This window comes from Mauremys mutica, chromosome 1, assembly GCF_020497125.1.
Source record: "Mauremys mutica isolate MM-2020 ecotype Southern chromosome 1, ASM2049712v1, whole genome shotgun sequence".
Lineage (NCBI taxonomy): Eukaryota > Metazoa > Chordata > Testudines > Geoemydidae > Mauremys > Mauremys mutica.
In genome coordinates this window covers 87,696,523-87,713,029 of record NC_059072.1, presented here as the reverse complement: position 1 = coordinate 87,713,029, position 16,507 = coordinate 87,696,523, and the positions used below count along the sequence as shown (strand labels likewise).

The 16,507-nt window shown below is 47.7% G+C and overlaps 1 protein-coding gene across 2 annotated transcripts in view; it reads left to right on the top strand.

Annotated features, from left to right (window-relative positions):
• SLC5A8 (solute carrier family 5 member 8) overlaps window positions 1–10,630 on the top strand; it is a 31,803-nt gene extending 21,173 nt beyond the window's left edge. For both annotated transcript variants that reach the window (XM_045001261.1, XM_045001260.1), the window contains 4 exons: window positions 484–695; window positions 2,591–2,694; window positions 4,535–4,620; window positions 9,355–10,630. In XM_045001261.1, the coding sequence (XP_044857196.1) occupies window positions 484–695; window positions 2,591–2,694; window positions 4,535–4,620; window positions 9,355–9,486 (534 nt within the window). In that variant the 3' untranslated portion in view covers window positions 9,487–10,630. The remainder of the gene's footprint in view (window positions 1–483; window positions 696–2,590; window positions 2,695–4,534; window positions 4,621–9,354) is intronic.
• The last annotated feature ends 5,877 nt before the right edge of the window (window positions 10,631–16,507 follow it).

Genomic DNA, 16,507 nt, shown 5'->3' with positions numbered 1-16,507 from the left:
TAGTGGTTTACTTCATTGTTCAGAACTTGACGAGAGTTCCTAGCTTTAGAAAAGGTAAAAGTGTTTGTGCTAAAGAAATTCCTCCCATTGCAGACAGAATACTGGGGGGGAAACACATACATTGTGAATTTTGTGTACCTGCTCCAAGGAGTTAGGACAGCTTCTTCAAATAAAATAGCAAAATAAAATAAAATCTAAAAAAAAGGCTTCTGCCTTCATAGTTTCTACCTGATATAAGTTGTTAAAAAAATTACAGGCCAAGAATTTCAGACCTTCGTGCCTAAAGTTAGACTCAAGCCCATACTTAGCCATCTAATAAAGTGGCCTGGTTTTCAAGTGTTGAGAACCCTCCAACAGCTCCCATTTAAGTCATTTTTGAAAGGTGGGCCACCCAGTTCTGAAAAATCTTGACAGTATTTTTCTTTGTCAACCCTCTTGGTTTTTTTGCTTTACATTTCAATCCAATTTTACTTTGTTTTACAGGGTGCATTTGTAGGGCTTATTGGAGGCTTTACTGTTTCACTCTGGGTTGGCATTGGGGCTCAGATTTACCCTCCGCGCCCTGAGAGAACTATGTCATTAAATCTCACAACTATTGGCTGCGACATAGGCAGCCCAGGAACAGGAGGCAACTGGACTGCAACAACCGAAATGCCAACTTTAACAACCCTTGTACACCTGCAAGGCACTGAAAGGTATATAAAAAATCAGCCACATGTTGCACCGGTGCTTGATTTAAAGTGATGTGACCATCTGTGTAATAGTTGGATTGTTATAAAGATCTCCACTCTTTTGGTTACCTGATTAATTAAAAGGGAGCAGCATTTTGTGTTTTCTCCTACTGGGGGTGCTTATCGAACCCCCTGGAAGTCAGTGGGCATTGGATCAGTACTATAGAGTTGTACAGTCACATGTGCCTTACTGGGAAGTAGTTTTGTTTCTGCAGTGTGGATAGGCAAAGAGGACTTGTGTTTGTTTCATACAGTTTTACTATCTAAGCAGGTTAAACCTTGAGGGTGATTAAGAGTTTTCAGTGAATCTTCCACCAACAGTTTATCCAACAGCATCATATCTATGCAGAAGTAACTAGCCACATTCTGCAAAACCATAAGAGTCCAGTGCAACTGGGTGAAATGCTGGGGTCTTTTTCCTCTGCGATTGTCATATTGTCTTACATTGTATTGTATCGTACAGTCAAAACAAAACAACTCCCCTCCCCCAAAGAACAAAACAATGATATAAATATCAGAACAAGGATTAAAAGACAATGGCTAGATTAAAAATTCTAAGGGCAGTCAATTCTTGTGTCTCAGGACATAACTGGGTCAGCAGCTGGGTATCCTTAGGAAAAAGTTCCCCTTAGCTGGTGTAGTATTGCATGGTTAGGTGAATTGTGAGATTCCTAGGCCTTCCCCTGAAGCAGCTGGATACCTGATTAGATGGATCACTGCTCCCCTATGCCTGTGTCTATGTACTGATTCACCAGCATGGCAAGTGGAATGTTACATATAAGGTCAAACAAATCTTAAACACCAAAGCACTTGCCTTTAGTAGGTTCTGCAGTATATCTGTTCTGCTTCAAGCACCCTCTTAGAGTTAACAGTGGATAGTTTGTTACCATTTCTAAAATGAAAAACAAAGTTTCAGTTTCAGCAAGTTTAAATTGTCATCAGTATAAATTTAAGTGCCAAGTAGGCACTAGACAGTCATGTTTCTACGGCCATCAGAAGAAATACATACATGCTTAAAGACATTGGTCCACGTCTTTCTCTCAGTGGCATGTTGCAAAGGGGATCATAATGGTGGTTTGTTGCTGCTGCTCTGTAGCACAGAGAGAGCCGATACCTAGTTGACTGGATTCAGGTTAACTGAGATTTAGTGCACAGCACCATCATTAATAAGAGATCTGCAGAAGTGACGGCACAGTCCATGCCTAAGACACAATGGACACCCTTCCTCCCCCGCCCCCACAAGAAAGCCACAGGGCTGGCACTTCATTGGTGTAGCATGGAGAAAACTAGGCGGCGCTTCCCTGGCTTGTTTGGAGCCCGGTGCCCCTCGGCAGTGGAAGCCAAATGAGCCATGCCACCATCCATGCTGCAAGGGGAAGCAGCAGCGGCCCTGGAGCTCCTGCCTCCTGAGGGCAAGCTTCGGCTTCACCCTGGGCAGCCACACCCCTGAGCTGCCCTGTCTCCCTCAGCTACAGCATGGGCCTCTCCCCTTCTCCTCCCAGGGCCTCACGGCATGTGAGTGGGGGGAATGGAGGGGACTGAGCCCTGAGGGGCGTGGTGGGACAAAGACTCATGGCCAGAATCTTCAGTTCTGGCCAGAATTCCTAGTGGAGACACGGGCTCATGTGAGTTTACTGGCCATGGCCCATTTGCCCACCATACTGGCCTAATGCTGCCAGTTTTACCTCAGCGTTTGAGTGCCAGGTGGGTTTCTCTGCAGGAGAGTAGCATGTGACTGATCATATTTTTAGTACAGAATGTTTCTTATATTTACTCTCTTAGTTCCTAGTTTTACGCATTTTCAGGTTGTCTGAATTTTGAAGAAGACTCTAACAAAATGTTTCCCCCACTTTTCCTAGACCTGCCCTGGCTGATTATTGGTATTCCTTGTCATATCTGTACTTCAGCACAGTTGGGACCCTGGTCACAATAGCTTTGGGAATGATTGTCAGCCTCTTAACAGGTACCTTTTCCAGAGTTTTGGTTTAACACAAGTATACACTGTTTTCCACATTAACATGCACACACAGGAACTGTCCCTATCACGAGAAGTTTCAGTGACCGCTCTGGTTGAGCTTGCACTCTCTGGTTTCATTCACTCACAGCTTTCTAGACCCTTTATCTTTTGGCCTGTAATTTTCCAGACCTGGTCTCTGTTCAAAGGGGGCATTGCTTTCTCCTTTGAATTGTGAGGTAGTAACGTCAGCAGGGGGTGGGTGGGTGGGAGGAAATCCATTTAGCCAGTGCTTTAACCTGAGCAGGGGCTGAGGTTTAAGCACTGCCATCCAGTGCCGTAACAAGGGTGAGGCAAGTGAGGCACTTGCCTTGGGCGCGCAAAGCGGGGGGCGCAGCTCTACCATGGTTGGCAGCACTTCGGCAGCAGCTCTACCACTGCCACTTCTTCAGCGGCAATTCGGTGGGTCCTTCTCTCTGAGAGGGACTCAGGGACCCACCGTTGAATTGCCGCCGAAAAGCCTGGAGCCGGCCCTTGCCTCAAGTGCAAAAATTCCTTGTTATGGCTCTGCTGCCATCCATCCAGCATGGAGATAGCCCTGTCTGAGGAGAAGGATCTTTCCTTCTCCCAGAGGTTAATAGTGGTTTTGTGTTGAGTGAGTTCAAAGCATTTGAAATGTGCTTACTGAGCATGCCCAGTGGCCATTTTCACTACGCTTGCCAAGCCATGCACCCAAGGAAGGATTCATGGTGTAAAGCCATGTCAGCTGCCCAAGGAAAAGTCTAGTGAAATAGATTGCTGCAAATTACTAAGACCCTAAGAATAGGCATGACAGTTGGGATCTGAACCCCAAGATCCCGACCCAACCCTCTGGTTTTGGTTCCAGGCAAAATCCAAAATGAGGCTATTATCCAATTTGGGTGCAGCTGAAAAAAACCCAAAAGTGTAGCTGATCTCTCAACATTTCCACCATTTTAGGCCAGCAAGAGCAGTTGGATCCTAGACCTGATTCAGTCTAACTCCTAACCTAAAACTAGTCTAGACCTGAACCCTGCATCCTCAGCTCAGCACTAAGGCCACACATACTAGAACACAGTGATCAGGATGGTTTCCATGAGACTTACTGCACATAGAACCAGAGGAGAGTAAGGCACATCGTCATTGGTTTCTTTACTCTAGAATTCCTCAAACTCTTTCTGGAGCAACCAGGAGCTCTCTCATTTTCCTTCTCCTACATCCTCCTCAATGATTCACATCCAGGGCTGGATTTAGGGGCAGGTGACTCAGGCGACTGCCTGGGGTACTGGGCTTGGGTGGTGCCGGACTCAGGGTGCTGTTTGTATTGTTAGTAACCAAAAGGGAAAATAGAATGTTTGAAGTAAAATGTTTCAGGTGTTCCATACGTGGATTCATTTTTCACTAACCTTCTAGAATGTTCTGGACCTTTGTAAAATCTTGTGGAACCTTCCAGACTTGCTTATATACGGCATGAATAAATACAGATTTACAGATCCTAGAGTGCAAATGTATCATCTTCTGTGACAGGGATAAATCACGCATGCAAATTGTTCATCAAAGTCATGAAATGGGCTATAAATTCAATAAAAAATAAGGCATTCAAAAGTTTAATAAATGGAGGGGGAGAGGGTGCCAAAGATGCTCCTCGCCTAGGGCGCCATTTGGTCTAGGACTGGCCCTGTTCACATCATAACAACAGTCCTTTAAGACAAAGTGTGTGGGAAGGCTGGACACAGCAGGTAGCTGGAGTCTGATGTACCCTTATCAGTTGACTAGGCTTACCTTGTTAAAAACAATTGATAAAGAATTTAACACTGTGGGTATTTTGCAGGAGGAATAAAGCAGAACATAGATCGTAAATTCTTGCTGACCAAGGAGGATTTACTGTCCAGCTTCTCATTTTCTAAACCCAAGACAGTAAGTAAAGCTATGTGCATGATTCTAATTTGCCGCCTCCAGGCAATCTGTCCTCCTGGGTAACAGATACAAATACACCAGATTGGGGGTGTTACATTTTCTAAAGAAAAAGTTTCAGTGTTCCTCCACTCTTCGATCCAGATCCTGTCCTTTCAGTTTCTTCCTCTGTACAATTCAGTATTGGTCACTCCAAACATACAAGATGTGACTGGAGTCCCAGAGGGGCCACACTGACATTGCTCAGTTATGGGGGCAAACTGCAAAAAATGGGGCACACAATCCCCAAAACTGGTGGTTATTCTAATATTTAGATTCACCAAGCCAGCAACAAAACAGCTTCTACAGTACCTTACTGGTTACCCAGAAGCCAACAACACAGTTCCCTTAAAGCAACCCAGTCTTGGGCTTCCACCCAGACAGCCAAGTCAAATATGATGAGGATTACTGAAAATCTTGTTCATCGTATAAAAAAGTTTTACAATCGCAAAGGATCAGACATGTTACCCACCAGGTTAATGAATATTTTAGATCCTACCCAAATACACACAGCCAATTCTTATTAACTAAAGTATAATTTATTAAAAAAGAGAGTATTGGTTAAAAGATCATTATACATACAGACACGAACTTAGGTCAGTTTCATAGTAGAGCTGGGGAGCTTTGGAGTTTCAAAGAGTTCTTTCAGGATTAGTCCATAGGTTCAGTCCAATCAGAGGTGAAAGTAAGCCAGTCTGGTCCAGTCCGGTGTACCGACAAGAGCCAGTATGTCGTGCCGGACCGGACCGGCTTCCCCAGGCTGGTGATTTAAAGGGCCAGAGGCTCCAGCCGCTGCGGGATGCCCCGGGCCCTTTAAAGTGCTGCCTGAGCCCCACTGCCAGAGCCCCGGGGTAGTGGTGGCAGGGCTCCGTCGGTGATTTAAAGGGCCCAGAGCTCTGCTGAGGTAGTGGTGGCCAGAGCCCCGGGCCATTTAAATTTCCCTGAAGCCCTGGGGCTCCCAGCTGCCTCTGCAGCTGGTAGCTCCGTGGGTGATTTAAAGGCCCCAGGGCTCCCAGCCGCAGCTGGAGCCCCTGGGCCTTTAAATCTTGATTTAAAGGGCCTGGGTATTTAAAGGCCCTGCCTCTTCTGGTTGAGGCCATGCTTCTTCCGGGTGAGGCCATGCCCCCTGCTCAGGACTCCGGCCTACCGGTAAGTCCATTAAGTTACTTTCATCCCTGAGTCCAATGTTCAATATCAGGGTGATCCAGAATGGAACTGGAAACATCAATCTTGTGGCTCAAGCTTCCCCTGATGAAGCATAAGCAGATTTGAGATGAAAGGATCAGGTCCCAAGAGACCTTTATAATGTTCCTGGGGAAGCCTCTTGTCAGCATAGTCCTTGGGTGAACCATAGTGTCTTTGAAGAAACCTCCTATTTCCTAAACATCACTGGTAATTAGCTACATGGATTAACATAAGGCAATTGCCTATCTCCAGCCATTACATGTGATTTATCACAAACTTCAAAGAGAAATTCAGACAGCGATATTACTACATATACAATTAATTGAAATGTTAACATCTTCTTTTGATCTCGCTAACAGAATACAGGATAAACAGGAACTGTTTGGTTACATTGTTAGAGGTTAACAATATATATGTAAATACCCAAAAACCACAACCATCATCTAGCTATATCTCTCTAAAGGTTGAATCTGGGTCAGTTAGCCTGCTAGCTGTGTAATCCTTTCTGGCTCTGTGTCACACAAGGGCAGACAATAGAATAAACACAACTTAAGAGGCAATGCACACTCTAATAATGTGACAGAGTAGGAATCAGAAGCAAGAGCTTCCCTAGGGGACTACATTTTTTTTCTTCTCTCCCCCTCACCCCATATGAATGGCTTATACTGTAGGAGACACTGGTGCTTTCTGATGTAACTACTTCATTTAAAGCAGCAGCTGTGCACATGGTGTATCAGGATTAGGCAGCTGGAATAGACAAAGCAGCTATTTATGGCTACAGCTACAGTTTGAGGGGGAAAATTTCCCAGCCTGTGGATCCACATTACACACACCTCCCAGGGGCGGCTCCAGGCCCCAGCACGCCAAGTTCGTGCTTGGGGCAGCATGCCGCGCGGGGCGCTCTGCCTGGTCGCCGGGAGGGTGGCAGGCGGCTTTGGTGGACCTCCCGCAGGTGTGCCTGTGGAGGATCCGCTGGTTCCACGGCTTTGGTGGAGCATCTGCAGGGACGCCTGCGGGAGGTCCACCGGAGCCGTGGTACCAGTGGACCCTCCGCAGGCACATCTGCGGGAGGTCCACTGGAGCCGTGGGACCGGCGACCAGCAGAGCGCCCCCCGCAGCGTGCCGTCGTGCTTGGGGCGGAGAAATGGCTAGAGCCGCCCCTGACACCTCCACTCAAAAAAGAAAAGGAAAAAAATGGAAGAAAAAAAGTATTAAGTAGATTGGAGATAAACCTCTCAAAAATATAGTTAGATTATTAAAGAGCCAACAGGTTTTAAAGGAAAAATATAGCTTGTTGGCTGCTGCCTTTGGCAAGGCTGTAGTGGTCCATCCCCTTGTGTTAAAATAAACCAGGAAAAGTTTCAGCAGCCAGGGAGCAGCAGTCTAAAATACATCCCTTAAACATGGAGAGCCAGATCCTCAGTGGCATTAAATTGTCATAACTCCATTGACTTGAGTGGAACTACAACAATTGCCACAAGCTGAGGCGTTGGCCTGGAGGCTTTATCCAGTCTGAGGCTCACTCACGCCCATGAGGCATCTCACTGAGAGTAGCTGCTCACCTGTGGGAGAAGCAGGCTCACCATGTGGATTTTAGCATTTAGATTAAAAAAATTTTTTTTAACTGCAGGTCACCTGTAAGGTCTGTGTTTTCAGTGCACTCAGTTAGAAAGAATGGCTAAGGCAGCCATTGGGTAGTGTGGTGTGCCACGTAGAGAACATCTGTCTTAGATGATCCAATTTTCAGCCTCTTCCCCTTATGAAAACCTCTTGTGTTACTAATGATATACAGTAGAGGTAGGCTTTTTTAATACATTACATGTTATTTGTCCTCATAGAAACTGAACCAGACCCTCAGCTGGTGTAAATCAGCATTGCCCCCCTGACTGCAATGGAGCTCCACTGCTTTACACCAGATGAGGCCATAATGCCATGAACCAAATGTGCAAGTGCATGTGAACGCTGATGCTCACAGATTAGATGGCCGTCATACTTGGATCAGATACAACTGGCTTATTACATAGCGCAAAAGCTGGATGGAGCATGGGTGAAATAATTACTATTAATGAATGTCTAATTATTGAGGCAAAATATGTGGGCGCCTTCCATTTTGGCTGAGCCAGTCTAGGCAAATGGAGATTTCTGTTTAGGTGTAGTTAGATGTAAGGAAGATGCAGTCTCTGAAGCAGGGATGCCAGTAAATACTGATTTTCACTGATGAAATGCGGGTAGGCACCGGGATTAGGAGAACAATAGCTCATGGTAGGGATGACATGTTGGTACACAAGAATGCAGGAGCTATTCTTCTGAGGCCAGGAACAAGAGTTAGATACATTTTGAATGACAATAGCAAAGTATGTGATTAAACCCACACATCCTCCTCATATAGCTAGAGAAATTCCAGCTGTTACAGTGTATATCAGTTTATGCTTTCTCTCCTGTCTACATGTATCAGCCTGCTCTGTCCTACTAGTTAAAATCCTCAACTACAGGCTTGAGTCTTCCCCCTATTCCCACCAGTAAAACTCTCTTGACTTCAGTGGCGTTACTCCTGATTCACTATAGGCCTAGTCCAGAGCATCATGAAGTCAACGGAAAGACTCCCATTGACTACAATGAGCATTGGATGGATTGGGCCCTCAGAGGAGAATCAGGCTCTCCTTTTTCACTCTCACAACCCAGAAACAAACCCATCCCAGTATTGCGCTGTCCAAGCATAGCTGGTTAGTGTATTTTCTCCATGCTAAAGTCTAACTGACCATGCCCACAACTTTTAAATCAATATTGAAAAAAACGGTGCCGGCTCTGTGTTTGAATAGCGACTCTGGTTGCTTTTTAACTTTTACTTCTTATTTGAAAAGCTTGATTGGAAACTCTTCTTGCTCAGAATTAAGGATTTGTTTTTTTTTTTTTAAATGAATTGAAAATGTTGAAACTGTAGTTTTTAAAAAAATGTAGTGACTCTTGATCTCCTGTACATTTAAATGAGAAATTTACATCTGCTGTAAGGCCCCTTCATGCTGTCAGTATGATGTAAAGGGGCCATAGTGTAAATGGGCAGTATCTTCAAACCTACCTATGTCCCATTCAAAGTCAATGGGACTTAGGCTTCTAACTGGCCAGGTTTGAAAACCTCACCAACTCAGAATTAGGCCCTACCTATTAAAACAAATCTATTTATTTAATCTTGTTCTCCCTTGGAATAAGTCAGAAATATGATATGTTTCCATTCCCCTTTCTTGCTCCCTTTGTGCCTTCCCTGGGCCTCGCTCTTCCCCACTTCCTTTGAAAATATTTAATGTTCATTGTGTGAGCTATGTTTTGGTGCCTCACTGTAATGAGTCCTGTGTCTGTGTCACCTGTGCAGCCAGGACATCAGGAAGTGAGAGTTAGTATAGAGGACGGATCCAGAAGTAGACAACAGCAACAGTGCATGTGTATATGTATGGGCGTGAGCGCACATGCGTGGGTGTATGTGTGATTCCATGCCTCACAATATGAACTTTTTTTCAGAATGAAAAAGTGGAAGTTTTGAACTGGAAACCTTTCACCATGGCAGATGAAGGAACCGACAATCCTGTTTTCAACCACATTGAAATGAACGTCACAGAAAATAAAGAAAAAGTCAATGGTGCCCATGTATGACTTAAGAGGACAGTGTTAAAGACATTGCCAGCATTCCTGTGAAGAGTTAGTTACCCACCCTACCTGGGGTTACGTCCAGTAATCCCTACTAAAATCCATCACCACATTGGAATGACCTTGCCATTAAGACTGATTCCAAGAAAGGAATCAGAGCATAGTGGCCCAAAGAAAAGGTGGGTAGTGGGTACTTCATAACATACAACTCTGCTTATTTTGGGAGACCTTCCAAAAGGCGTACATCTGTGCCTGTGACAGAAGTGAACGTGAACTAAGAGCAAGCGAACTTTAAGCATCCTCAAATGTGGAGAATGTTTTGTGTTACCTCCAATGATTATACCCATTGAGCACAGCAAGAAACAAATGATATTGGCTTGGTATTTATTTATCATGTGCATAGTTGTCTAGCCAAGCGCTGGCTTGGTAAACAACTGCTTTTCTCAATCCACTGAATGACACATTCAGTTCTAAGATATCAAGATGGATCCTTCTCTCCTCAGAATAATTCCAATGACTGCTGTGGAACTGCTCCTAATTTACACTGCTGAAAGTGAAAACAGAATCAGGCCTCTGCCTCTTAGGGGACCTTTATAGGGCGGACTAAAGCCGACGTTTCTATGTGAAATTGTCATTCAGTATTGGTTTGGACTCCTATAAAAAATATTTACATTCAACCTCAGTTAATTTTCAGCATTATTTATTTTATTTTATTTTTAAAAAGAGCATCTAGTTTTCATAGACATAGCTATTTTTCTTTCCTGATCAATTCCATACTGTTTCTGTGGCAAGGTCAATATTTTACACTCTTGCAGTGTGACAAGGAGGTTGTGTTTTTGAAATGAAGGCGGGATTATCTAGTATAATGTTTCTTTACAGAAGTGCTGACTCTGGGCTCCTTCTATTTAAGTATTTATAAAGTCATCCCTCATGGTGGTATCTGACTACGTTCTGAGCAAGGAATTCAACAGTGAATCGGTTGGTAACATGCTTACCCTCCCTTTCCTTCTCAGTGCACAGTCTGACCAGCTAGGCCAGGGGTCAGCAACCTTTCAGAAGTGGTGTGCCGAGTCTTCATTTATTCACTCTAATTTAAGGTTTCACGTGCCGGTAATACATTTTAATGTTTTTTAGAAGGTCTCTCTCTTTAAGTCTATATATTATATAAATAAACCAGTCTTATATTGTAAAATAAACAAGGTTTTCAAAATGTTTAAGAAGCTTCATTTAAAATTAAATTAAAATGTTGATCTTACGCCACTGGCCCGCTCAGCCTGCTGCTGGTCGGGGGTTCTTTTCACCTAGGCTGGCGGCAGGCTGAGCAGGGCCTGCGGCTGGGACCCCGGCTGGCAAGGGTCCGGCTGCCAGAACCCCAGACCGGCAGCAGGCTGTGCGGGGCTGGCGGCCGGGACCCCAGACCAGCAGTGGACTGAGCCGCTCAGCCCACTGCTGCTCAGGGGATCCATCCGCTGGCTCCTGCCAGCCGGGATCCTGGCTGCCGGATCCGTTCAGCCCACTGCCGGTCTGGGATCCCCGGCCCTGCCGACATACAGTGGGTACCTACCTTCTCCCTGGTTCTGGCCCATTCTTTTCCTCTGCACTGAGCTGAGGGTGGGAGTGCACTGAGCACAGGGCTGGAGGTGAAGGGTCTGGCCAGGAGCTAGAATGAGGGAGGGGGCTCAGGGTTGGGGCAGGAGGTTTGGGTGTGGGGCACTTACCTGGGCAGCTCCCATTTGAGGCGAGGGGTGCAGGTGGGAATGTGGGGGGGCGGGGGGGCGGGCGGGGGTGCAGGGGCTCCCGTTTGGTGCTCAGGGTGGGAGTGGGGATGTGGGGGGTGCATGGGGTGTGGGGGGGGGTGCGAGAGTCAGGGCAGAGGGCTGGGGGCATGTGAGAGGGGTGCAAGTGTCAGGGCGGGGGGGGCTGGGTATGTGTGGGGGTGCCAGAGTCAGGGCTGGGGTTGTGGCAGGGGGGTGAAGGAGTCAAGCAGAGGGGTGGGTGTTTATGAGGGAGGTACAGGGCTCAGGGCAGGAGCCTGGGGGGTGTGCGGGGCTCAGGGCAGAGGGCTGTGTGTGTGTGGGGGGGGTCGGGGGTCAGGGCTGGGTGACTGCCCCCCTCAGAACTCCCAACCCCCCGGTTCCTTGGCCCCTGACTACCCCCTCCTGGGACCCATGCCCCTAACTGCCCCCCAGGACCCCACCCCCTATCTAAGCCTCCCTGCTCCTTGTCCCCTGACTACCGCCCTAGGACCCTACCCCCTACCTGTCCCCTGACTGCCCCGACCCTTATCCACACCCCTGCCCCCAGCCAGACCCCTGGGACTCCCATGCCTATCCAACCGCCCCCTGCCAGGACCCCCAGAACTCCCGATCCATCCAACCCACCCACTCCCTGCCTGCCCCAACCCCTCGCCAAACCGCTGCCTCCTGACAGGACCCCCAGAACTCCTGACTCATCCGCCCTCCCCAGCTCCTTGTCCCCTGACCACCCCCTCCAGAGACCCCCCACCCTAACTGCCCCCCCAGGACCCTCCTTGCTCCCTGTCCCCTGACTGCCCTGACCCCTATCCACTCCCCACCCCCTGACAGCCCCCGGGACTCCCATGCCCTATCCAACCCCCCCTGCTCCCTGACTGCCCCCTCCAGAGACCCCCCCACCCCTAACCACCCCACCCGGGATCCCATCCCCATCCAACCCACCCTGCCTTCTGTCCCCTGACTGCCCCCACCCCTTATCCAACCCCCGCCCCCAGCCCTGGACCCCTTACCATGAGGCTCCACACAGAGCCAGATATGCTGCCTGCCGGGAGCGCGCAGCCCCAAGCCCCAGAGCGCTGCGCACGCGGCAGCAGGGCTCCAGGGGAGGGGCCGGCGCTTTGCTGCGCTTGGCCGGGCGCTCCAGCCCGGGAGCGCGGACCCCGCGGCTTGCTGCACCAGGAGAGCAGGGCCATTGGCCCACCCCGTGCCCACGCCTATGCTTCTGCTCCCTGCCCCCATGGGGGGAGTGGAGGGCAGAGGAGAGTGGGCCCGGCTGGGCAGGATTTTTAATGGCACACTGGAGTCCCGGCAGGCAGCAGCGTGCCATTAAAAATCGGCTCGCGTGCCGTCTTTGGCACGCGTGCCATAGGTTGCCGACCCCTGAGCTAGGCTATGCACTAGTTGAGTTCCTTTGGGAGCTGGGAGGGAGGAAGGGTTCCCCCCCCCCACCAGGCTGTGAAGCAGCACCAGAGCTGCTCTGCAGCCACTACTGCAGCCTCCACACTCCTCATCCAACCTCTTCTGGTAGGAACAATGGACCATGGCTGATTGGTTGCACTAAGTGCCATTTTTTTCATTAACATCTATTTTCAATGGAAATGCAACCAAACTGAAAGTTTTGTGGCTAAAATCATTTTTGGCTCAGTGTTCATGGAACAAGCGAATTCTCTACTAGAGCTGGGCAATAGTTTCTGACCAAAACTCTTTTTCTGGTGAAAAAAAGATAAATTTGGTGACATGGGAATGTTTTGCGAATTCATGTTGATTTTTTGCCGTATTCTTTTGGTTGAAAAAAAAAATCCAAAAAACCAACATGGTTTGTTTCAACATTTTGAAATGAAGTGTTTTGATTTTTCAGTTCCAATGCCTTTTAGCTTCAAAGTTTCCTTTAAATGTATTGAAAAATCTGGTCAAAAATGAAACGTAGATTTTGTTGAAACTAAATTTTTTGTTTGACCCGAAACAAAAATTTTATGACTTTTCAATTTGGCAAAATTTTCAGTTGTAATTTGTCCCTTAACTAATTTTTCAGAATTTCCAAAAAACACCCATTTATTCTTTGCCCAGCTCTGCTTTCTACCTCTTTATCCTCAGAAGGGGTTAGATTATATCAGAAGTGGGCAAACTACAGCCCACAGGCCACATCCAGCCTGCGGGACCCTCCTGCCTGGCAGGGCTGGCTTTAAGCCAATTCCCCCAATTCCCTGGAATTGGGCCCCACGCCTTAGGTGTCTTTTTAATTTTTTTTTTAAACTCACCCAGTGGCCGGGGGCGAGGGGGTCCGCTCCGGGTCTTTGGCAGCATTTCAGTGGTGGACAGGGGGGAAGGGTGTCTGCTCTGGGTCTTCAGCGGCATTTCGGTGGTGGGTCTGCTCTGGGGCTTCGGTGGCATTTCGGTGGCTGGGGGTCCTTCGGTGCCACCCAAGTGCCGCCAAAGCCCTGGATTGCCACCGGGTGTTTGAATTGGGCCCCGCCATTCATAAAGCCGGCCCTGCTGCCTGGCCCAAGAGCTCCTGGCCTGGGAGGCTAGCCCCCGGCCCCTCCCTCACTGTTCCCCCTCCTGCATGCTCAGCTCACAGTGCTCTGGGTGGCGGGTCTGCGAGCTCCTGGGGCAGCACAGCTGCAGAGCCTGGCCTGACCCAGTGCTCTGTGCTGCGTGGTGGCGACGGCATGGCTGGCTCCAGCCGGGCAGCGTGGCTGTAGCACTGCCAGCCACAGGTGCTCCAGGCAGCACAGTAAAGGGGTAGGGAGCAGGGGGGTTGGATAGAGGGCAGGGGAGTTTGGGGTGGTGGTTGGGGAGCGGGGTGTGGATAGGGGTCGGGGCAGTCAGAGGGCAGGGAACAGGGAGGTTGAATGGGGGCAGAGGTCCGGGGGGGGGGCAGTCAGGAAGGCGGGGGGATTGGATGCGGGGGTGGGAGGCAGTCAGGGGCAGGGGTTCCGGGGGCAGTCAGGGGACAGGGATTGTGGGGGGGTGGATGGGGGCAGAGGTCCCGGGGAGGTGGATAGGGGGTGGGGGCCAGGCCACAACCCCCTCCCCTAATTTTCAAAACCCGATCCGCCCTCCAGGCCACAAAGTTTGCCTGCCCCTGGATTATATAGTAGGAGATTTCAAAGATAGCTGATAATTGCTGTAAGCTGCCAAACCACTGGGTAAAATGATTAGTCTGAATCTGTCTCCCAGTGTTTTTTAGCCATTCAGCTGTTTACACCTAAAGCACTTGTATTATAGATTAATTTTAAAAATACTCTTCAGTGTCTAGAATAATTTTGGGAAATAAGTGCTTGCAGCAAGTCCTCTCGGTATAGCCTATAAACGTGTCTGTGGAGTAAACTGAAGGAAAATATTTACTGGAACTTACCTAAAATACTTACTGAAATAGTCCAGTGAAAGCTGAAACAAAACTGGTGAGAAATCGGGCCAGCTCCTCAGCTGATCTAAGTCAGCATAGTTCCGGTGAAGCTATGCTGATTTGCATCAGCTGAACCTGGCCTTTTGTCATTACTATTTGCCATCAATGTATTCTACACATGTACAGCAGAAAAGGCTTGAGAAGCTGATGATGCAAGAAGGTAGCTCTTCTGCTTCTGGTGTGTCCAAAAAAGAAACACCGCATCTCAATTTAAAAGCAGTGCCGAGGTAATAAATCATAACAATTAGAACTTCAATGGTACTTCTGACTCACAGAGATCAAGGAGGGTAAGTAGCAGGATTCCCATTTTAGTGCGTGACCCGACGCATGCTGAAGTTAAGTGATTTGTCCAAAGTCATGTAACAAATCAGTGGTAGGGCTGGGAACAGAAACAAAGTCTCCCGGACTCTATCCACTGACCGTATTGCCACACGGTACTGTGCCTACTGTACAGAAAGTCTGCTATAATGATAAGCTCATATTTGAATGTGTTTCTCAGGCGAGCAGTTGATTATTATGAAATAGCGTCTGTTTGTATTTCATTGTATTTTGCTCTTATTTTGAGTACTATGTGCCTTTTATCTGATAGGTGATCAAACTGGCTAGGATCGCCTTTGACTGTATCCTTTTTTCATCAAGCCATATTTAATCAAACCAAATAAAAAGGTTTTCCATAATACTGTATGTAAAAAAAAAATGCAGTGTCACATATTTTCCCTTAAATATTGTGACAAAGTAATTTATTAAAACAGCCTAAGGCACTAAACCTGTGGCCTGAAACATTATCTGAAGTCATTTATTGAGCTTTAACTCTGCCTATGCCATGAAGTAAGACATCTGAATGACATGAAGGGCGACATGAACCTCCTCCTGCCCAACTTTTGGGCCACTGAGTCAGGAGGAGATGATGTGAAAATCAGCAAGACAGAGGCTACATTTGAACACTTCACACACGAAGGGAAACAGCGGGTATCTGTTTGGGAAGGCAGCAAAACTAAGCCACTTCTTGCTCTGCTGCTGTTTCACTGTGAGAACCTATCAGTGGTGGAGCGAGAGCTAAAGTAGGGTGAGCAGATACCTGGAGCCAAAGTGCAAAATATCTTTTCACCTGGAGGTCAGGGGCCTCCTTTCATGTGCAGCAGAGGATTTGGGAGCCCAGTTCTGGCTATTCAGACAATAAGGGTAATTTTCAGAGTGGAATGTTGCTTGCTCTTTGAAAACTTACTCTCAGTGCCGGTTGGATGCTCAAGTTCAAATGGGTGCCTGCCAACCCACTGTCTCCTTGTTGTAGGAGGCTATGCTCTCCCAGTACTGCTGGTCTCCCATTTCTTTTTCATTTGTTTGGTAAAGTGAGCACTAAACACGATACGGAATAATAATTCCCCTGCATTAACCCCGATGAACATTGCTGGGCAATGTACGCATGAGCCTGCCTTCATCTGCCCTTGTCACTGAAATGCTGTCCTGGTATATATTAACATATATATCATATATTACACTGACCTGCTATTTTCTGTAGCAGGATGGCTAATTTATGTGAGCAGGGGACACCTGTTCATTTCACTTCTCATGTAACTAGTTTGGGAGAATCTTTATAGGATGGGTTGGCTGATAGAGAGTCTAACCGTGTCTTTGAGGTGATTTGCAGTCTCCTAGTCTGGGACAGAGGCCTTGGCATTAGATGCTCATGGACAAACACTCCTGGGACTCTGTAGAGGATGAGACTATGGGGTCACCTCACTCCTTATGAGTTAGGTTCAAGGATTTGCTCCTGGCCAATGGAGTGACTGCGGTTCCCCTTGCTTTTTTTGTCCTTCTTGTTTTAACTGACTGGTCCATTAAATAAAGTTGTGACTTCTGAGGC